General features: G+C 63.5%; 1 protein-coding gene across 1 annotated transcript; it reads left to right on the top strand.

Annotated features, from left to right (window-relative positions):
- Nucleotides 1-2465: 2465 nt before the first annotated feature.
- On the top strand, nucleotides 2466-20786 carry LRRC24 (leucine rich repeat containing 24). The gene is made up of 5 exons (XM_073329924.1): nucleotides 2466-2635; nucleotides 15260-15422; nucleotides 16545-16823; nucleotides 17396-17564; nucleotides 19334-20786. The coding sequence occupies exons 1-5, from the start codon at nucleotides 2592-2594 to the stop codon at nucleotides 20344-20346; spliced, it is 1668 nt and encodes a 555-aa protein (XP_073186025.1). The 5' UTR covers nucleotides 2466-2591; the 3' UTR covers nucleotides 20347-20786.
- Nucleotides 20787-21411: the final 625 nt, after the last annotated feature.

Below are 21411 nucleotides of genomic sequence, written 5' to 3'. Positions count from 1 at the left end.
GGTGTATGCTGTGTGTGTGGGTGTGTGGGGGGGTGGCGGTGTGTATGCTGTGTGTGTGGGTGTGTGTGTGGGGGGCGGTGTATGCTGTGTGTGTGGGGGTGTGGGGGGGGGGCGGTGTATGCTGTGTGTGTGGGTGTGTGTGGGGGGGCGGTGTATGCTGTGTGTGTGGGTGTGTGTGTGGGGGGGGTGGCGGTGTGTATGCTGTGTGTGTGGGGGTGTGGGGGGGGCGGTGTATGCTGTGTGTGGGGGTGTGTGGGGGGGTGGCGGTGTGTATGCTGTGTGTGTGGGTGTGTGGGGGGGCGGTGTATGCTGTGTGTGTGGGTGTGTGGGGGGGGCGGTGTATGCTGTGTGTGTGGGGGGCGGTGTATGCTGTGTGTGTGGGTGTGTGTGGGGGGGCGGTGTATGCTGTGTGTGTGGGTGTGTGTGTGGGGGGGGGTGGCGGTGTGTATGCTGTGTGTGTGGGGGTGTGGGGGGGGCGGTGTATGCTGTGTGTGGGGGTGTGTGTGGGGGTGGCGGTGTGTATGCTGTGTGTGTGGGTGTGTGGGGGGGCGGTGTATGCTGTGTGTGTGGGTGTGTGTGGGGGGGCGGTGTATGCTGTGTGTGGGGGGGGCGGTGTATGCTGTGTGTGTAGGGGGGCGGTGTGTTGTGTGGGGGGCGGTGTGTATGCTGTGTGTGTGGGGGGTGTGGGGCGGTGTGTATGCTGTGGGGGGAGGGGGGCGGTGTGTGTGGGGCGGTGTGTATGCTGTGTGGGGGGGTGGCGGTGTGTATGCTGTGTGTGTGGGGGTGTGTGGGGGGGGCGGTGTATGCTGTGTGTGGGTGTGTGTGTGTGTGGGGGGCGGTGTATGCTGTGTGTGTGGGTGTGTGGGGGGGGCGGTGTATGCTGTGTGTCGTGGGTGTGTGGGGGGGGCGGTGTATGCTGTGTGGGGGGGGCGGTGTATGCTGTGTGTGTGTGGGTGTGTGGGGGGTGGCGGTGTGTATGCTGTGTGTGTGTGGGGGGGGGGCGGTGTATGCTGTGTGTGTGGGTGTGTGGGGGGGTGGCGGTGTGTATGCTGTGTGTGTGGGTGTGTGGGGGGGTGGCGGTGTGTATGCTGTGTGTGTGGGTGTGTGGGGGGGTGGCGGTGTATGCTGTGTGTGTGGGGGTGTGTGTGGGGGGGCGGTGTATGCTGTGTGTGGGTGTGTGGGGGGGGGCGGTGTATGCTGTGTGTGTGGGTGTGTGGGGGGGCGGTGTATGCTGTGTGTGTGGGTGTGTGGGGGGGCGGTGTATGCTGTGTGTGGGGGGGGCGGTGTATGCTGTGTGTGTGGGTGTGTGGGGGGGCGGTGTATGCTGTGTGTGTGGGTGTGTGGGGGGGGGCGGTGTATGCTGTGTGTGGGTGTGTGGGGGGGGCGGTGTATGCTGTGTGTGTGGGTGTGGGGGGGGGCGGTGTATGCTGTGTGTGTGGGTGTGGGGGGGGGGGCGGTGTATGCTGTGTGTGTGGGTGTGTGTGTGGGGGGCGGTGTATGCTGTGTGTGTGGGTGTGTGGGGGGGGGCGGTGTATGCTGTGTGTGTGGGTGTGTGGGGGGGGCGGTGTATGCTGTGTGTGGGGGGGTGGCGGTGTGTATGCTGTGGGTGTGTGTGTGGGGGGGGGGGCGGTGTGTATGCTGTGTGTGTGGGTGTGTGTGGGGGGGGCGGTGTATGCTGTGTGTGTGGGGGTGTGGGGGGGGCGGTGTATGCTGTGTGTGTGGGTGTGTGGGGGGGGCGGTGTATGCTGTGTGTGGGGGTGTGTGGGGGGGCGGTGTATGCTGTGTGTGGGGGTGTGTGGGGGGGTGGCGGTGTGTATGCTGTGTGTGTGGGTGTGTGGGGGGGGGCGGTGTATGCTGTGTGTGTGGGTGTGGGGGGGTGGCGGTGTGTATGCTGTGTGTGTGGGGGTGTGGGGGGGGCGGTGTATGCTGTGTGTGTGGGTGTGTGGGGGGGTGGCGGTGTGTATGCTGTGGGTGTGTGTGTGGGGGGGGGGCGGTGTGTATGCTGTGTGTGTGGGTGTGTGTGTGGGGGGCGGTGTATGCTGTGTGTGTGGGTGTGTGTGTGTGGGGGCGGTGTATGCTGGGTGTGTGGGTGTGTGGGGGGGGGGCGGTGTATGCTGTGTGTGTGGGGGTGTGGGGGGGCGGTGTATGCTGTGTGTGGGTGTGTGGGGGGGTGGCGGTGTGTATGCTGTGTGTGTGGGTGTGGGGGGGGGGGCGGTGTATGCTGTGTGTGTGGGTGTGTGGGGGGGGGCGGTGTATGCTGTGTGTGTACGACCCGCGCGTGCCTGCGGGAGCCCGGCGCCCCTGCCCGCACGGGGCGCTGGCGGGGCTCAGGAGCGTGACATCACATCGCAGGCCCGCGGTTGGCCGAGCCCCGGGTGATGTCAGCCGCGGCCGCCAATCGGGTCCGACGGCAGCGGCCCGGGGCTGCGGGTTCGGTCCCCGCCGCCGGCCGGGCGCAGTCGGGGCCGGGCGCAGGGGGTGGCGGACGCGCAGCGCGCAGGGGCCGCCCGGATCCCGCTGACCCGGTCCGGGGCCGCCGCCCGCTGGAGCCGGGGCCAGGCGCGCTGAGGCTCCCCGCGGGCTGACGGCGGATGCCATGGACGGGGAGCGCTGGCCAGGCAGCCCGCCCGCTCAGGTGAGCCCGGGCCGGGGGCGTGTGCGCCCTGCCTGCCCCCGGGGTACGGGGGGGTCCCCGGATGTTGCATGGGGGCGGGTCTGGCTCCCGGGGCTGGGGGCAGCATCCCCCCCGCTGAGGTCACCTTCTGGGGAGGGCGGGAAGGAGGAAGGCGAGCTGCGTATGGGAGCAGCGCGGGGCCATCCGAGCTAGGACGCCTGGGTTCTCTTCCGGCTCTTTGGCCTGCTTCAGGTCCCTGTAAGGTGTGGGTGAGGGAGCGGTCATGCCCCCCCCCGGTGGGAGGACCCGAGTGGCAGCAGCGGGACAGAGCCCGGGGTGAATTCCTGGCAGGGGAATGGAGATGCCAGGTGCTCTGGGGACACATGGGGCCAGTGTCCGGGGGGAGTTCCTGGTGGGATCTGCTCGCACCTGGGCGCCTTTCCAGCCTCCCTCCCCATTCCGTCACAGGCTGCTCAGGGTACCCAACGAGGGGCTGGCCCCCCATGCAGCCCCATTGATTCCTGAGCAGAGAGTCAGGGCAGAATTGAGCCCAGACGTCCCAGGGCAGGGGACTGTTCTGGTGCCAGTTTGCAGGGGGGTGTTTGGGCAAGAAGGGTTGGGTCTTGCTCCTGGGATGGTCCCCAGGTCCGGCTGGGGCATAGGGAGAATCGAGGGGAGGGGTAAGACTGAGACCAGAGCTTGGCCGGGGGGGGGGGGGGGGAGACTCGGGGATGAGTGGGAAAAGCCAAAGGGAAGCAGCAGGATCCCAGCCAGGAGCATTCCTGTCTCCCTTACCTGTGAGAGAGGGTCACTGGCTGCCACTGCCCCGGGAGAGGGGGTGGGCCAGGATTCCCCAGCTTTGTGACCCTTTCTGTAGCATCGGGCCTGAGCCAGGGCTGGTGGGCTCAGGCGGCTGATGTGGCCCTAGGCCCAGAACCGCAGGGTCCCACTAGTGGTTGAGGGGGAGTCTCCTTGCTGAAGTGGCCGGGTCTGTGTGTTTGGAACCCGAAGATCTGTCGTTGCTTTAACCGTGAGGTGCCGGTTATGGACGGTGGCAGGGTGCGCCCGGGTCGGCTGGTGGCGAGGGTCTCTCTCTGCCTGGGGGAGGTGTACATGAATTTATTGATGACTCTGGGGGCTGGATCCTCTGATCCTCAGAGCAGACGCGGCCCAGGAAGCAGTCTGGCAAGGCTCTGCCCTGGTGGCACCCCATCTTCGGGGCTCATTCGCTCCCAGGCCCTTCTGCTGTGGCAGCCAAGCACAGGGCCAAGGCAGTGCAGGTTGTGATGAGGACGCCCCTCGGGACATGGGCTGAGACCTGGACGCTAGCCAGCAACAACCTCGGGACTGGATTGTCAGAGGGGCTCAGCGCGGTGGGGGCACAGTGGGTGCCAAGCCCTTGACGAGCTGGCCTCAGGCCCTGTCGCTCTAGGAGCAGTTCAGAGCCAGCTGAAAGGGGCTCTGTTCCCACTCCCGGTTCTCTGGGCTCCGGGGCAGATGGCTGCCAGGCGGCTGACCCTGCCGAGTCAGGGTTAGAGTGCGGCCTGGCTGGGCATCTGCTGTGGCCACTCTGCACTTTTGGCCATGGTTTGACTTTGTGTGGTTTGCTGATCTCGCTCCGTCTTGCCCGCTGGGTCAGCCAGCGAAGGACCTTGTGTCACGCCCCTTCTGGAGGTCTGGCTCCCTGCGTGCCCAGGGAGTCCACCAGAAGTCACTAACCTGTAGCCAGTTTGGGATGCTAATAATGATAGTGTAACATATTGGACCAGATACATGTGATTGCCACTGCCCCCTAGCTTCCTGAGTCAGAGCTGTTCAGCTGTGTATCACAGGCCCTGTACTGTTAACAGCCACGGAGATTCTCTTGTAACTCAGGTGGAAAAGGCCTGGGCTTTCAGAGCAGGCTGGTCTAATTCTAGCTGTCACTCTGCAGTTTCATGTAGATTTGTTTTATCCCCTGGTGGCAGAAGGGTTCGTCTGAGCAGCTTCCATTTCGGTATTGCGCCAGTTACCTCAACCAGATTGCCACATCTCGCCTGTCGGCAGCATAACCCCTGTGCTAAATGCACTGTGCGGGGCAGAGCCAACCTTATCGGAGAGGGTGGAGCCAACCCCAGGTTTTCATATCTTCCTGGGGTTGGACGAGCTAATGACCCCCCCACACCCCACTGCTGAGTTTGCCTCGGATCAGCCCCTTTGGAGGCACCTAACCTGTTCCGTGGCCCCTGCACTGTCCAAGCAGCAACGCGAGAACTGACCTAACCTATCCTGCCCTGAGGAGCTTCCAGGCAACGAAACAGACCACGGCCGAGAGGGGAGCGAGGAGAGGCTGTCAGTGCGGAAAGGGAATGTGAATCCTGGAAGGAGGAGAGAGGTCGATGGGTGGGCAGGAGGTGGGAAGCTCGGCTGGGAGAAGCCATGAGAGAGGGGCGAGGAGTAGCCTGGAGAGTGTAGCAGTAGGATCGGGTGGCATCATTATCCCTTTTCACAACCAGGGAACTGAGGCGCTGAGTGGCCACGGGACCCGCCCTGCCCAGTCCAGGGTCACAGAGTGAGTCAATGTCAGTGCTGGTACGAGAACTCCGACTCTGAGAGCTCTAACATCCCTCCGAGGCTGCGATTGGCTGCGGGCTTTCTCCTCACTTCCTGTCCCAAACCGCTCTGTGAGATTGCTGTGCACCGTTACATGGCTGAGACATTCCGCTCCAGAGGTGGCTGCATTTCAATGGTGAATGAAAGGATTTATCCTGTGTATAGGACCGTGGGAGCCTTCAATGGAAAAGTCTCATTCGTCAGATCCTATGTGCGTTGTGACCTGCCGGTGCCTGTGTGCTGTTAAACTCCAAGGCCGGTGGTGGTTAATATTAGCGTAGGGTTGGAGACGGAAGCCCCATTGTGCTGTGTAAGACATGGGCCCTGTCCCAGAGAGCTGGCACATGGCCTGCCTTGGGGGAGGAGAAGCAGAGCCCCAGTCAGTGGCAGAGCTGGGGACAGACTCCAGCTCTCGGGACACCCAGCCTAGTACCCACGACCGGAGTGGGCCAGAACCAGAGCTTTGGGTGGGAGAGAGATCGCGGTGCTGGGCGTGCGGCCGATCCAGCTGGAGTCAGAGCCATCTGACAGCAAGCGGCCCGCATGGTCAATGTCCTGTTCCAGCACTGGTGGAATTGGCTGGCTGCTCCGTTCCAAAGCAAACACGGGACAGAAGCCGTGAGATCCCAGTCGGGCTACAGCCCCGAACCTCAGCTGAGCTGGCTAAATAACCACCCAGATAACCAGAGCGCTGGGCCCGCCCAGCCTGGCTGGCAGACTTTGCTCTTTCCCCCCGCGAGCTCTGACAACCAAGTGAGCCCGAACTGGGGTTTGTGGACTACACTGACCGCTTCTGAGCGACCTGCTGCGAGTTCACAGGTCCTGGTGTGCAAAGCGAGCGTGCTGCCAGCACACGAGGCAGGTCAGGTGGAGAAGCTGATCGGAAGCTCCCGGGAGCCGCTCTGCCTGCTCCACTGCTCTGAGCCAACTGCCGGCTTCTTGTCAGAGCCAACATTGTGCGGGGGAGCAGGGCTCTAGCTGGCAGGCTCCCTGCAGCACCGAGCCGTGAAAGCAGACCCCTCGCCTCTGCTCCGCCCCGAGGAACACGGGGTCCTGCTCCCGCGTGCACCCACACGCATGCTCACGCTTCAGCAAACACACCCACACGGCCCCATCAACACGCGCTCCCACCCACACAGAGAAAAGAGCTCCGTGTTAAAACACGCTCCGGCTCAAACGTATGCCCCCTAGCCAAGGACACCCTGCTCGTCCTGCTGCTCATACGCCCCTGCAAACAGCCACCTTCAAATGTAAGCACAATGGGGAGCGCCTGTGCAGGCCAGTCACTCGCACGCACCCAGCATCCGGCACACGCCACGGCACTGACTTCTGTGCACGCTCCCCGGTGCCAATCCCCCTGGACGGACGGGTGGAGAGAGAGATGCTCATGCCCTGCAGCTCTTGTGATTTTAATTGCAACTTTTGTGATGGGGGGTTTTCTGCAAGCCCCGTTACTGCAGGCAGGTGAATAAGGGAGAATCTCTGGTCTCCTCACCCTGGTGAAAAGCCCCAAAATGTAGCTCAAACCAGCAGGTGAATAACAAGAGCCTGCATCTTACCGTTGTTTAAACTCTCCTGGCTTTTGAGCCAGTCTCGTGTCCTTCTGGGAAGGACTGCTGGTTTTTGAACCCATGGAGCGAGTAATCCTGCTAATGATGTGTCTGGAGAGAAGGTGGCAGCTGGTATCGGTTCTCCGTGCCATGGGGCGGGCAGCGTGTGTGTGGGCTGGGGGAAATGGCCAGTCTCTCTGTGTTAACAGTGCTGCGAGAGCGTCCGTGCTGGCCCCGGCGGGCCTCGAAACGTGTGAGGCTGTCTGCTTCAGGGCTTTGAGCAGGAGGGAGCTGGGGTCTATTCCCGGCTCTGCCCCTGACTTTGTGTGAGACCCTGGGCATGTCCCTTCCCCGTCTGTGCCCAATCCCCCAGCAGCACCTTGCGGGTAGAATGGCTGGAGCAATCTATGGCCCTGAGCTGGAGCAAGGGGCCACAGGGCCCCTCTCTAGAGTGGGGCGGGGACTTTCCCTGCCATTCATCCCCCTCAGCTCCCCCCGGGCTGTGGATGATGTGTGCGTGTCCGGGGCTGTGTGGTTGCTGCGTGGGCGATGCACTGACCTTTCCTTTGTTGGCCCCTCCCTGCTGATGGGCATTTGAGGAGCTGAGCAGTGTGCCCTGAAAGGACCCCCTGCTTCCCCGCTCCCCCCCGCAGACAGCTGGCGGTTCCCCCCTCTGATAAGCCCCCTCCTGAATTCTCCTCCCTGCTCTCCTGGCTGGTTGGCCCTGGGCGCCCTGATGGGAGCGGGGCTGAGGTCTGGGTAAGTGTCTCCTCTCGGGCGTTATTCTCCCATCTCGCCAGCCTGGCAGCCGCTTGTGGGGCTGGGGGCAGGGGCCTGAGTTGCCGATTCACGGGGACTCCCTGTCACCCTCTGCCTGGCCCGGGTTGTGCGTCGTGACTGTCCAGCGCTGGCGGATATTGTGGGGAAGGTGCTTTACAAGCCCCTCTCAGCTCATTCTGCGTCCCCCACACCCTGCCCAACCAAAGCCCCTCACGGGACAGGGAAGCGGCTGGAGCCACCCTGACCTGTCTGAATGGCTGTTTTCTGCTTCACATTTTCACACGCTTCTGCCGATGTCCCTCGGTCCCAACCCACGGCCGTCCCGCCCTGGGATCCCTGCCACTCTGCCAGTGCCTCTCGATTTCCACCCACGGCCGGCTGCCCTCCCAGCCAGGGGCTCCCGACACACATAGCTCTGCCAGTGTCCCCCAGTCCCAACCTGCAGCCCCCCAGGTGTCCCACTCTGGGACCCACCCCCCAAATTCTGCCCGTGCCCCTCACTCCTGCCCTGCAGCCCACTGCTCTCTGAGTTCTAGCCTCCTCCTGAGCAGAGACGGATTTGGTGAACAGCAGAATCGAGTCAAAAGGCCAGTGCACCTGTCCTCGCACAGCAGGGTCCTGTCCTAGCCTGCAGGCCTGGCCCTCGGCCGCCCGTGTGCATGGGGCGCAGCATCAAAGCCCAGTTCCCGCCCCCATCCCCGCCATCCATCATCTTCACCCCTTGATGCTCCTGGCTGGGGATCCCGCCCTGCTCTCCTGACTTGTGGGAGGAAGTTCTGGAGGGTGGTCATGGCACAAATCCTGCACACACAGTCCCTCAGCAGAGACTGAGCTGAGCCCATCAAACTCATCTCACTGATGTCCTGGGTTGGGAGCCCCAGTGCTTCCTTCAGAGCCGGAGAGACTCCGTCCTTCACAGACGGGCCGGGTCCAGCCTGGGCGCTGTTCTAGCAGGTCCTTGCCCACGGCAGGCAGCCTCCCAACCCAGCTTAGGAACATGTTCGGTGCATGAGACCCCCAGCTCCAGCGAGATCTCTGTAGGCGAGAGAGGCTCGGGCTGGATCCCGCCGGTGGCCAGCAGCAGAGGTCGGAGCCTGCAGTGGCCATGAGGCCTGCACAGACGGGGCCTGGAGCCCAGCTCCTGGATTAAAACCTCCTCTCTGCTCCCGCCGGGGCAATGGCACTGTGGTGTTTTTAGAGCCCCCGTCCCCAGAGCATCGCTGCACCTGTAGTGCATTACCCTCCCAACCCCCGGGACTCTGGGTAGGGCCATTACACCCATTGTACACGTGGGAAACTGAGGCATGGAGCCACTGAGTGATTTGCCAAGGTCACACGGGGGCATGGTAGAGCAGAGACTCAAAGTCAGGTCTCTCTAATCACGGGACCAGCCTTCTTCTCACAGATCACTGTTAGCCATGCAGGCAAAGGAGGCAGCGTGGCCTAGCGATTAAAGCACAGGACTCCTGGGTTCCGTCCACAGCTCCTCCACTGACTGGCTGTGAGTCCCTTCCCCTTTCTGTGCCTCAGTTTCCCCCCAGTGATCCCAACCCCAGTGATCTCACTGGGCTTGAGGTTAACATCTTCCTGCCCCCCGCCCCCCCGGCTCCAAAAGTTGGGAGGGCAGTGGCCAGGCAGGGGGACACACCCACCATCCCTGGCAATGCCACAGCCTCCCTCCACCCCTGAGTTCAGAGCAAAGAGAAAAACAGCATCTCTATTTAGTGTGTTTTGGGGTGGGGGTTGGTCAGGTCTGGTCAGGCCGATAGGAAGAAAGTAGCAGGGAAAAGCCAGAGGCAGGGCGTGTGCCAGTCTCAGGGGGGCAGATGTTCTCAGCTGGGGGAGAGGAGCAGGGCGTGGGTGGGTGAGGAGCGGGGAAGAGGAATATATGTGATGGAACATGTGTGAGTAGGCAGCACTGTCTAATGCATGAAGCACAAGGCCGGGGGTCAGGACTCCTGGGTTCTATCCCCAGCTTGGGGAGGGGAGTGGGGTTTAGTGAGGTAGAGCAGGGGGGCTAGGGACAGGACTCCTGGGTTCTATTCCTGATTCTGCCACAGATTTTCGGTGTGACCCTGGGCAAGTCCCTTCCCTTTTGTCTCTGTTCTCTCCTTCCCAGGAGATCTATATAGCCCCTGATGCTGCCCCGGGGCCCCCCTCTCCTCAGTAGGGCAGGGCTCCTGTGCTCTATGGCATGTGTTGGGCATGCGGCTCCCTGATCCCCTCCTGCGATGGGGATCCAGCAACCAGTGCAAGGAGTCAGTGTCCCTAATGCGGGCATCCACTTCTCCTGCCCATATCCACGCATCTCCCCTTCCCTATACACACACGCACATCCCTTCCCTGATCATACACTGTCTGCACACACCTGTTACACACACACACCCCCGCTTCCCTGATCATACACCATCTGCATGCAACCATCACATGCACACACCCGTTCCCTGATCATACAGTGTCTGCACACACCCGTTCCCTGGTCATACAGTGTCTGCACACACCCATTACACACACGCACACACCCCGTTTATACACACATCACCCTTCCCACAGGCTCCCCTCCCCTACACATACCGACTGTCCACCCCCTTCCCTGCACAGAGATGCCCCACTCCATGCATACACCCGGCTGCCCACTGGGACCAGCCCAACGAGTCCTGCCAGCCCCCACACTCCCGGTGCTTGTGGGTGCCCCTCCCCCTGCCCATGGCTAATCCCTCTCGGGAGAAGCCTGAGTCCCAAATCCCCCGCCCCGTAAGCAGCTTTGGAATTATTTGGAGCTCTTTAAATATGCCATGAAACCCGCGGTAAAGAGGCCTAAGCTGATAGCAACCCCCTGTGATGCCCCTGCAGCGGGGCTGCCTGGGAGTCATGCCCTCCAACCCCGCCCCCCAATAGCCAGCCACAGCCCCCAGTTTCCCCCCCCCCGCCCAGCGCCCAGCTGCCAGCCATCCACGGCCCCCAGCTGCCCAGGTGTCATGTTATCAACACCCCCACCCCCAGCCACCCAGGAATCGTGCTATCACCCCCCCAGCTGCCCAGGTATCATGCTATAAACGGCCCCCCACCCTCCCTGCTGCCCCATGTCATCTCATCAACCGCCCCCACCCCAGCCACCCAGCTGTCACATCAACCAGGACCCCCACTCCAAGTCTCTGTGTCGGGGGGAGGGTCCCTTTGGCTGGTGCTGCTTCATGGGGAGGAGACAATGCCAGGCTGATGCAGACTTTGCCCACTGGGCTAGCAGCCCAGAATCCCAGCCCCCAGCCCTGCTGGTGGCCAGAGCCCGGCACCCCCAGAGCCAGGCACAGTCTCTCTTCCTCGCCTCTCTGTGCGATGTCGTTTCCGATTCCTGGCCCCGTGGGGGAGTCTCTCCCTTGGCCACTGGAGCAGATGGTGTTTGTGTCTCGCGGACACTCCTCTCTGGACGGGGTGGCTCCCTGCCTGTGGGACCCAGCGCTGCGGGGAGCAGCTACTAGCATGCCCCTTCCATGCAGGGGGCCGGAGCGTCCGGCTTCTTGTCTTTGATTTGCTCTCCTCAGTGACTCGTCCGCTCTGGCCTCCTGAGCGTTTGGGGGCAGAGTGGGGTGGTTGGCCCTGCTGCCCGAGGGCTTGGAGTTAAGGTATCCGCCCGGGCTGAGCGGTAGATCGTGTCCACGCGTGAATGTGCTGCCTGGGGACGTCAGCTTCTTGTGGCTGTTTTAGGGGCTTTTCCTCAATTGCTGTGTGTTTGTGATGGGGGCCAGCTCCTCCGGCAACAGCCGGGGGGGGAGCTTGCAGCTGGGCTATTGTTTATTTTATTTGGGTTGGACCAATGTGGGTGCAGCGAGACAGTCCCTGCCCTGAAGAGGTCATGGACTAGTGGCAGGGTTTATCCTCCCCCGTTCAGATAGGGGGGAACTGAGGCGCAGAGAGCACGAGTGATGTGCCCAAGGTCACACGGGAAGTCAGTGACAGAGGCAGGAATCGACTCCAGGCCTCCTGAATCCCAGCTCAGTGCCATGGAAAAGCCATTTTAGGCCCCCACCCTGGTCTGCTCCCTAGGAGCCAGTGCAGAGTCGCTCCCTGCCATCTGCCCAGTCTAGCTGAGAGTCGCCCAAGCAATGGGAGAGTCGACCAGTGGGAGGCGGTTTGCACAGCCCAGGACGTCTCCTGGTTACCTTCTTTCCCATTAGTCAGCCTCCACTTTCCCTTTGCTCCATTTCATTCTTGTCCTCTCGTTAGACCCCCTTGTTGCCTCCTGACTGATTCCCCTGCCTCCTGGAGGGGCTTGGTCCCTTCCCATACTCGGCCTCCTTCGGATACTCAGCCAGTGTGCGCTGATTGGTCCTATGGGGTGAGCAGCTCTGGGTCTCTCTGCCCCATTGCTTGGGTAATGCTGGGCACTCGTGTAGGCCAGTGCACCGGGCACAGCTGAGCCCCAGACCTGTTGGCTCCCAGGCCCTGGGCAGTGAGGCCATCACTCCATATAGGATGCAGCCCACCTGCGTAATGACTTTGCGCTGATGCCCCCAGGGGTTGGCCAGCGCCGTGCCCGCCCGGCAGCTGGGAGGGAGGAAGTGGTGAGAGCCCAAAGGTCTCTGCTTGCACAGTAAGTGACTCTCCCAGGGTCACGCAGGGAGTCTGTGGCAGAGTCGGGAGTTGACCCCCGCTCTCCTGAGCCCTCCCGGGGCTGTGCCCACGAGGCCGTGCGTCAGGACAGGAGGGGAGCCTGGCTCGGGAGTTAGTGTGGGACTTGGCACCATGCTCCCTTCCGGGTCACAGGATCCAGTGCCTGGGGAGTCCTCACCTCACTGTCTGAAGGCTGCTGAGCGAGCCGAGGTCTGTCTGGGGACGTCGCCGCCCGTTGACAGGGGCGGCACCGTGATGGAGAATCTCAGCAGAAGGAAAGGCGAGGAAGGAATGGGCTGGGGTGAGTCCTTCCACCCCGGGGGCAGCAGCTTGCATGCCCCATGCCGCACTTGCTGCGAGGCCCTTTGGTGTCGAGGGCCAGCCCAGCACCTGTCAGCAGTGAGCAATCGCCTCTCCAGCCCCTAGGCTGGGGCGGAGGCTGTCGGGGGGCTAGGGAGGAGGGAGGGACTGCCCTGGTGTGAGCCCTCCTGGCCGGGTGCTGCTGGCATTCGGGGCTTTGCTTGATTGCTTGAGACAGGAGCCAAAGCCTCTAATGGGTTTAGGAGGTGCTGAGCTGTCTCTGCCCATTTGGGGGTGGGGATGGTGGCACAAGGACCCGAGCGAACCGGTGAGCATGCCAGTGTCCCTGGCCTGGCTTCGCCCAAGCGGAGCAGCTGGGCCGGAGCCTGGGGTCCAGTGGGCCAAGCGGGTCTCTCACCCTTCCTGTAGCCAGAAAGACCTCGCTGCCTGCGGGTGTCTCCATGGGGCCCTGGCACCTCGTGACCACGGCTGCCCATCTTCAGCCCAGGTATCCAGCCCAGGGGCCCCCACCCAGCCTCTTCCCCCTCATCTGTGGGGCCTCCTGTGGGGTGAAGATGTGTCCCAAAGCACGTGGGAAAAGGAGACCATCTCGCTGTGCTCCTGCCATGGGGCAGCACAGGGCTCCACGTGGCCCCAGGGCCTGGGCCTAGTTAAGGGGACACCCCTGGGGCAGGTTTGTGGGTGTCAGAGCCTGAAGGCGGCAGGGGACAAATGGCCAGTGGTGGCCCGGTCCTGGGGCTCCTGGCCACGATTGTTGGCAGTGTTCTCTGAGGCCGCTCTCCTGGTCCCCATGGCCGTTCCAGAGGGGGAGGGGACCCCACACCCATTCCTACTCCTTGGGGTGGGGGCCCACTGCTGTTCTGCCGGTGGCTGCAGAACTGGAAATCAGGCCTCCCCAGACAATGACAAATTAGTGAAAGCAGCTTGCGAATCCCCAGCAGACAGCTGGCGGTACCCCCCACCTCCACCCGCTCTGCGGGACAGATCACGGGAGCCAGGGAGGGACCTGAGCCTGGCAGGGAGCCTGCCCGCTCCAGGGGTGGGATCAGCGCTAGGCCCTTCCTCAGAGCTCTGGGGGTACGTCCCAGGCCCCAGAGAGCTCAGGGAGGGGGACCCTCTGCTCTGGAGACCAGCAGTAAGTCCCTAGCACCCAAGCCGCTGGAGCATCTCTCTCCCGCCTGCCAAGAGAGGTGCTCGCAAAGTTTGGGGGCTAACTGCCTGGGGGCTGGCAAGGGGTGCGGATCCCCCCCTCCCCCCCGGCTTCATCTAATAAGAGCTATGTCCCTTTAACACAACACCCTGGGGAACGCGGTGTCTCTGCTCCCCCATCCCAGCCGGCTGCCAGGTGCAGCCCTGCCCGGAGCCGCTCCGCAGGGCCTGGCATTTGCCCTGCATTAGGCCCAGCCAGGGAGGGGCCTTCCCCACTGAGACGCAGCCAGGCCGACCGCTCCTTCCCCGCAGGGAGCCCAGGGCAGGCCCCTGAGCAGGGGTTCTGGGAGCCCCAACTAGCCGATGCCGCGCTGCTCCTTAGGGAGTGGGGGCGTTCTGGGGGGGCCAGCTGGTTCCAGGATGAGGCGACAACCCTGTCCTCCCCATTCCTGCCTGACAGCTGGCGTGATGAGTTCGCTGGGTCTCAGTCCCGTCTTCGCCAGGGCTGGGGGCCAGAGATGACACGGCCGCTGGCGCTCGCTGCAGCCTCTGTTGGGAGGCCAGGGACTGAACGGGCCCCAGAGGGTGAGCCCCCGTCGCTCTGCCCCTTGCGGGACGCCCCAAGGCCATCGGGCCCAGGGCTGTCAGCCTGGCCTCATATTGGGGCAAAGCAGAGGGCCCGATCTTGCTGCCATGGGAGTCACTCGGCAAACTCCACTTGGCATCAGTGCGGGCAGGGCCGGGCCTGTGAAGTGTCAAAAGGGCTGCAGAGCAGGGACGGGGAAGGAGCTGGAATGGGGGGCTGGGGGCAGGGTGGGAAGGCTGGGGGGATTGGTGCTCAGGGACGGGGAAGGAGCTGGGGGCAGGGAGGGAAGGCTGGCGGGGATTGGCACTCAGAGATGGGGTGGGGCTGGGGGCAGGGTGGGAAGGATGGGGGGATTGGCGCTCAGGGACGGGGAAGGAGCTGGAATGGGGGGCTAGGGGCAGGGAGGGAAGGCTGGGGGGGGGTGTTGGTGCGTAGGGACAGGAGGGAAGGAGCTGGGCTGGTCCGGACAGAGCTTCCAGCCCCATCAGCCCCACTGAGCAGCGACAGAATCTTGACGGCGGAGCTGCAAAGGCCTGATCTGGTCCTACCCAGGCTCCAGGGCAGGGCTGTGCCCTACTGTCCAGCCTCTGGCCCATCCAGCTCAGAGCATCTGCCCCCTGTCCCTTGGGAGCCAGCACCCCCATTTGCCCTGCCATTCAAAGTCCGTGTTCCTTGCCCCATTGGCTGCTCCCCCAACTGATACCTCCCCATCGTGGGGGCTGCTCCAGGCCGTTCTCCTGCCTCTAACCGGTGCTTCCACTCGGCTCTGGGCCGTTTCCCCCAGGGTCGGGGTAGCTCTGGGCTGTGGGAGCCCCAGTCTGGTTTGGGGATGGATGGGTAGGACTCACATGTGAGTGTCGCCTTCTGGTGGCCGGACCCGTGTACAGGAGCAGGGACCTACTGCTGGGGCTGGGCCGAGGAAGACCTCCCCTGGCTCAGCGGGCAAGCGTGGGGCACCTGGTTCCAGTCCCGTCTCCGCTGGGGCGGTGGGGTTTGGGGCAGGGGATCCGTTCAGCATTGGCCATATTCAGCCCCCGCTCTCTGTCTCTTTGGCAGCTGGTCTAAAATGGCCCTGCTTGTCTCGCCCCTCCTCCTCCTGGGCCTGCTGGTGCTCAGGGCCAACGGCTGCCCTGCTACCTGCCGCTGCTACAGCATGACCGTGGAGTGCGGCTCCCTCGGCCTCAAGGAGATCCCGGCCAGCATCCACCCCTCCACCCAGGTACGGCCGGGCCCCCCCCAGGCCCCCCAGTTTCATGTTGGCATCCATCCAGCAGGCACCCTTGGGAGCGGGGGAAGGGTCATTATCCCCTTCTACAGAGAGGGAAACTGAGACATGGGGCAGGACCAGCCCAAGGTCAGGGATGGAGCTCAGGTGCCCATTATTATTATTATTATGGTAGCGCTAGGTGCTGTACAGACAGAATAAAAAGTCAATCCCTGCCCAGGCTAATTACAGGGCTAGAGACAACAGATGGCTACAGGCGGGGGAGAACAAGTATACGATACTGGTCCATGGCAGGCAGTTGTCTCAATGCGCTCGCAGCTGAAAACAGGAGCTCGTGTTCGATGAGCTAGACCAGGGGGAGCCGGGGGAAGGATCCAAAGAGAGGGGCCAGCTGGGAGAACGGTCTTGGCAGCAGAGTGGAGAGGAGGCGGGGAGATGGCGTTTGTGGGGGCCAGAGAGAAGGATGGAGCCCTGATGGAGATGCTGGGGCGAGGGTTTGAGCGGTGTGGATGGAGAGGAAAGGCCGGATCGTAGCGATGTTGTGCTGGAAGAGTCTGCATAGCAAGGACTGGTCTATGTGTAAAAATTAACTCGACTTGGCTACAGGGCTTAGGACTGGGGGGAATGTCATGCCCTGAACACCTCACTCCTGGTGTAGACGCCACAGGGGCTGGGTCAGAAGGGGCCGTCGGCACTAACAGCCCCACCCGGTCCGCTGGGTGAACCGGGCAGCAGGCCCCTCGCCAACCTGCAGCCGCTGAACGAGGCTAGAGAAACCAGGAGAGAGGATGGAAAGGCCAGTGCTGTGATGAGCCTCAGTGCATTCTGGGTAAACCCTGCTAGAATGCCCCCCGTGCACGCGGGGTACCCGACCCCTGAGCAGGGGCCCTAGTGACAGAGCTACTGGGGCTTTATCCCTGGCCCGGCTGGCACGGGAGAGCCCTGGGCCAAAGCCTGGCATGTGGGGGAGGGAGGTTCTGTCAGGGCTGGGTTACTCCAGTGGGAGTTGCACCTGTTTCTCACCATGGGGCAGGGAGGTTGCAGGGGGCTGGGGAGGGCTGTGCCCCCCGGGGGGTGAAGCCAGGGTGTTGCTCTCACCCCGTGTCCCCTCCGCAGACCGTCTTCCTGCAGGATAACAGCATCACACAGATCCACCAGCAGGACCTGGCGGTGCTGCGGGGCCTGCGTTACCTCTACATGCAGAACAACACCATCTCGGCGCTGGAGCCGGGCGCCTTCCACAGCCAGCAGCACCTGCTGGAGCTGGCCCTCAACGGCAACCGCATCCACCTCCTCGACAGCAGCATCTTCAAGGGCCTGGAGCACCTGCGCGTCCTCTACCTGGCCGGCAACCAGATCACCAAGCTGCTCGACTTCACCTTCTGCGACCTGCAGGTGAGAGGGGGCTGCCTGTGTCCGCCCACTGGCGGGAGCCCCATGCTGCCAGGGGAGGCAGGTGCTCCGCTCCTGGGAGGAACACAACAGACAAGGGGCTGGAATGGCCTGAGAAACGGAGGTCAGGCTGGGAGCCCGGATTCCCCCACCCCGTCACATGGGAATAATGTTCCCGCATCCCCCAGGGGCCAGTACGTGGAACGCGGAAAGAGCTGAGCCTGTTACTGGTAAATGCTCCGGGGTCCCTGTGAAATTGGGGGGGTCTCTTGTGGCTCGCAGCGTGAAGGGCAGCGGCTTGCGGCATTCTGGATATGAGGCGGGGGAACGTGTATGCGAGACGGGCTGGGAACCGGCGGGCGTACGTCAGCCCCTGTGTACGCGACGGTGTGTTTGGTGGGGGCGTGGACGTGGGCACGATGGCTTGTGCCCGCCGGTGCAGGCGCGTGTTTGCCCGGGCGTGGGCATGTCAGGTGTGTCGGGCCCCGTCAGCCCCCCAGGTCTAGCCCAGCGCTCTCCAGCGGCCGAGCGAGCAGCCCTTTCAGGTGACCCTCCATCCCCCTGCTCCATTGCAGAGGCTACAGGAGCTGCACCTGCAGGAGAACAGCATCGGGGCGCTGGAGGATCAGGCGCTGGCTGGGCTCTCCTCCCTCGCCCTGCTCGACCTCAGCAAGAACAACCTGCGCACCATCAGCCGCCCCGCCCTGCGCCCCCTCATCAGCCTGCAGGTGCTGAGGCTGACAGGTAACCACCGCGCCCCCCCCCCCCGTGCCAGGGCACCTGGCCGCTGCAGCGCCACCTGCAGGTCGGACGGGGTGGGGGGCGGAATCTGCTGGTCTTGTTGCTTGGCAGGACCAAGGGCTCCCTCTGGAAAGTCCAGTGATGATCTGTGTGACCAGGCCCTGAGCCTGGCTGCCCCCCGTCCCCAGCGTTCAGGCTGTTGGGGCCCAGGCAGCTCTCTGGCCTGGATGCAGAGCAGGGAGCTGGCAGAGAGAGCCAAGGCTCTGGGCAGGGAGTGGGACTGCAGGCTGCTCTCCCCCCGGCACAGCAGACAGGGCCCTGGCTCGGGCAGCGAGGCCTGGTGTCATGGAGTCACCGGGCGATGCTCTGGAACTGCTCCCTACGAAGCCAGGCCGGACGCTGGGGAAGTCTCCTCTCTGGGAGCAGCCTGTCTTCAGGACACACGGCTTCCACCTTCCTGGGTCTGACCTCGGAGCATTCAGCATCCTCTGCCCCTCCGTGCGCTTCCCACAACAAGTCCGCCCAGGTGGGGTCCTGGGGAAGCCAGAGGGTCCTGCCCCACAACTCCGCAGTCAGACGCGTCTCTCAGCCAGCCAGTAAAACAGAAGGTTTATTAGACGAGAGGAACACGGTCTAAACCAGAGCTTGTAAGTGCAGAGAACAGGACCCCTCAGCCGGGTCCATTTTGGGGGGCAGTGAGCCAGACAACCCCGTCTGCACTTCACTCCATGTCCCAGCCAGCCTCAAACTGAAACTCCCTCCAGCCCCCCCCTCCTCTGGGCTTTGTCCCTTTCCCGGGCCAGGAGGTCACTGGATTCCTTTGTTCTCCAACCCTTTAGCTCTCACCTTGCAGGGGGAAGGGCCCAGGCCATCAGTTGCCAGGAAACAGGGTGTCGGCCATTCTCTGTGTCCAGATCCCTGCACACACCTGCTCTCTAGGGCTCTGCAACGATCATACACCCTTACCCCACTACCTAGATACTTAAGAACTCCCCAGGGGAAACTGAGGCACCCCCACAATATTCAGAGGAAACATTAAGAACAGTCCCGCTTCATCACACCTGGGGAATTAGCTGCCGTGGGGTTGCCCCCTGTTGTCCAGGGGGGATAGAGGGTGCTGACTGGTAGGGGCATTTAGGGATTGTCCCCCAGCATACTCCCCCAGCGATGGTGTCGTTCAACATCTCTTCACCTGTCAGGCGTCTCTGAGAGGCAGCGGATCTAGCAGTTAACGACTGGGGTGGGGAGTCGAGAGGCCTGGGTTTGATTCCCGACTCTGGACACACTCCCTGTGGGACCCTGAGTGACCCCCCCTCCCCTCCGGCAGTGCAGCGGGGACGATTGCGCTGGGGTGTGGGGGCTGAGGTGCCGAAACTCTCTCAGAGCACAACGTGCAGGAGAGGGGCGAGGTGTAACCAGTCTGCCCCCATGGGAGATCGGTCACCACCCAGCCCCCCCACCTGTGCTCAGCCCATGAGCCCCCCCCCGCCCTCCTGGACCACCCCATGGCTCTCCCTGGCAGGGAAACTCCCCCAGCTTCAGCCAGACTTTCCTTCGACTGAATTTCAGCCCACTCCCCGAGCTACCCACCCCACACGATCCCCACCCCGGCTCCCTGGAGCTGCGCAGCACAGCTCCCTGCGGCCCGGTGCACCGCGGTGGTATGGCTGAGCCGTCTAGACGTGCCTCTTCATCGGCCGGCCCCTTCCTTGGCTTGGGGCGGGGCTCAGGCGACTGGACACCGTCCCGACTGACCCAGCTTCTCTTGGCAGAAAACCCCTGGCGATGTGACTGCGCCCTGCACTGGCTCGGCGCCTGGATCAAGGAGGAAGGGCAGCGTCTCCTCAGCTCGCTGGACAAGAAGATCGTGTGCTCGGAGCCCCCGCGCTTGGCCTACCAGAGCCTGCTGGACATCTCCGGGAACAGCCTGATCTGCATCCCACCTGTGGTGAAGGTGGAGCCGCTGGAGGCGACGGCCCGGCTCGGGGACGACCTGCGGGTCTCCTGCCAGGCCTCCGGCTACCCGCAGCCGCTGGTGAGCTGGCGGAAGGTGGCCCACGCGCGGGCAGGGCCTGCCACGGCGAGCGCCAAGCCGCTGGGCGGAACGGCGGAGCTGCGGGAGCCCGGCGGCAGGGAGCGCTTCGACTCGGACACGGGGAGCGGGATGCTCTTCCTCAACAACATCACGGTGGCCCACGCCGGCAAGTACGAGTGCGAGGCCTCCAACCCGGGCGGCACGGCCCGCGTGCTCTTCCGCCTCATGGTCAACCGCTCCCAGCAGCAGCCGCCGCCGCGCGCCTACCCGGCCTCCGTGGACGTCAGCCAGGAGCCCCTCTACGACATGGAGAGCATGGACTTCAACGCCCTGAGCATGGCCACGCAGACGGCCATCGCCGTGGGCATCTCGCTGCTGGCCCTCGTCGCGCTGCTCCTCGTCGTCATGATCTACAGGAAGCACCGCAAGCGGAAAAAGGCCAAGAAGGAGGAGAACATCCTCTACGTCAACGACTACTCGGACGGGCCCACCACCTTCGCCCAGCTGGAGGAGTACCGCGACGAGCGGGGCCACGAGATGTTCGTCATCGACCGCACCAAGCCGCTCTTCGCCACCTACAAGGACCCCAAGGGGCTGGCCGGGGCCTTCCCGGGGCTTCCAGAGCTGCTGCAGGACCAGGCCACGCAGACCCTGGAGGGGGAGGAGGAGGGCGAGCGGGAGGCCAGCGAACTGTTTGTCAATCAGGGACTTGCGTTCCAGCCGCAGATCGCCTACGAGATCCACTGCTGAGGCGCCGTGGGGAGATGGGGGGCGTTAGGGCAGGGCAATGGGACAGACCCCCCCGTCCTCACTCCAGTGCGGCTGTGACCCCTGACCGGTCTCCTGCGCCCCTGTAGCTGCGATAGCTCTGCCCTCTGGGATTTCGGGCAAGTAGAGAGGGAGCTGGGTCTGCCCTGGCAGAGGCTGAAGCCTGCCTGGGCGTCACCGGCACCGGGCATGGTTGGTTCCCGGGGGTGGGGGGTGAGACAGGCCGTCTGCCCAGCCAGACAGCTGCACGGCAGGGTGAGCCCCATTTGCTCCCGGCTTCCCCTGCCCGGCTGGAGACACTGTGAAGCCACCCAGGGCGTCGCCGGCCTGGCCAAGGGAGGGAAACCTCTCCCGGAACTGAAAGAGTCGCCGGGGGCGGGATGTTTTTTAACGAAAGAAATAAAATTGCGTCACTGTCAGGAGCCATGGAAAAGCGCCATATTTGTAGGACCTACAAACCCCAGCCTGGCTCCGGTCCGTTCAGCCCCAAAGGCGGGACGTTTTACACAGGCGCGTGACGGCCAGAGCTGGGGGTTGGTGCGTCCGGCCCAGCCCTTTCTGTTACCCTCTGCAGGGAGCGGACCCCATCGCTTCCCAGCCCCCAGGCCGGGGCAGAGCCCCGTGGCTATTTCTAGCTCTAGGGTGTCCTCCTGGGTGTCGATCCCCTTCCCTGGGCCAGGGGATGCTGCCGCTGAGTCCTCCCATGTCCCCCCCCCCCTTGCTCACACGTACCCCAGAACCCCAGCTCGGCTCGGGCTTCTCTTAGCTTCCTGGTTCTGGCCCCAAGGCTAGGCCAGACCCCCGCGCTGAGCCAAGTTTTTTCTTAGCCACCGTGACTGTACCCTGGGCCAAATGGATCTTTGAAAGCCAGCGTCCTGAGGGGCCAGAGATGAGCCTGAGGGTCAGTGGCCTCTCGGGCTGGGTCGAGTCCCTGCCGCCGGCTGGCTCGTGGGAGCCCTGCTCCAAGGGTGGGTGATGGCTCCTGCCCCACGATGGCACTGAGATGTTGCTGATCCCCCGCATCCTGCTCCTCTCCCTCCCCGCTGT

This window comes from Lepidochelys kempii, chromosome 2 (assembly GCF_965140265.1).
Source record: "Lepidochelys kempii isolate rLepKem1 chromosome 2, rLepKem1.hap2, whole genome shotgun sequence".
Classification (NCBI taxonomy): domain Eukaryota; kingdom Metazoa; phylum Chordata; order Testudines; family Cheloniidae; genus Lepidochelys; species Lepidochelys kempii.
This window is presented reverse-complemented; position numbering and strand designations above follow the sequence as displayed.

What these genes read in the sequence shown, in the direction of transcription:
- LRRC24 (XM_073329924.1), top strand. Translation starts at nt 2,592, where the DNA reads ATGCCATGGACGGGGAGCGCTGGCCAGGCAGCCCGCCCGCTCAG. An exon ending in CAGGCAGCCCGCCCGCTCAG is followed by an intron (nt 2,636 to 15,259) that starts GTGAGCCCGGGC and finishes TCTCTTTGGCAG; the next exon opens with CTGGTCTAAAATGGCCCTGC. An exon ending in TCACCTTCTGCGACCTGCAG is followed by an intron (nt 16,824 to 17,395) that starts GTGAGAGGGGGC and finishes GCTCCATTGCAG; the next exon opens with AGGCTACAGGAGCTGCACCT.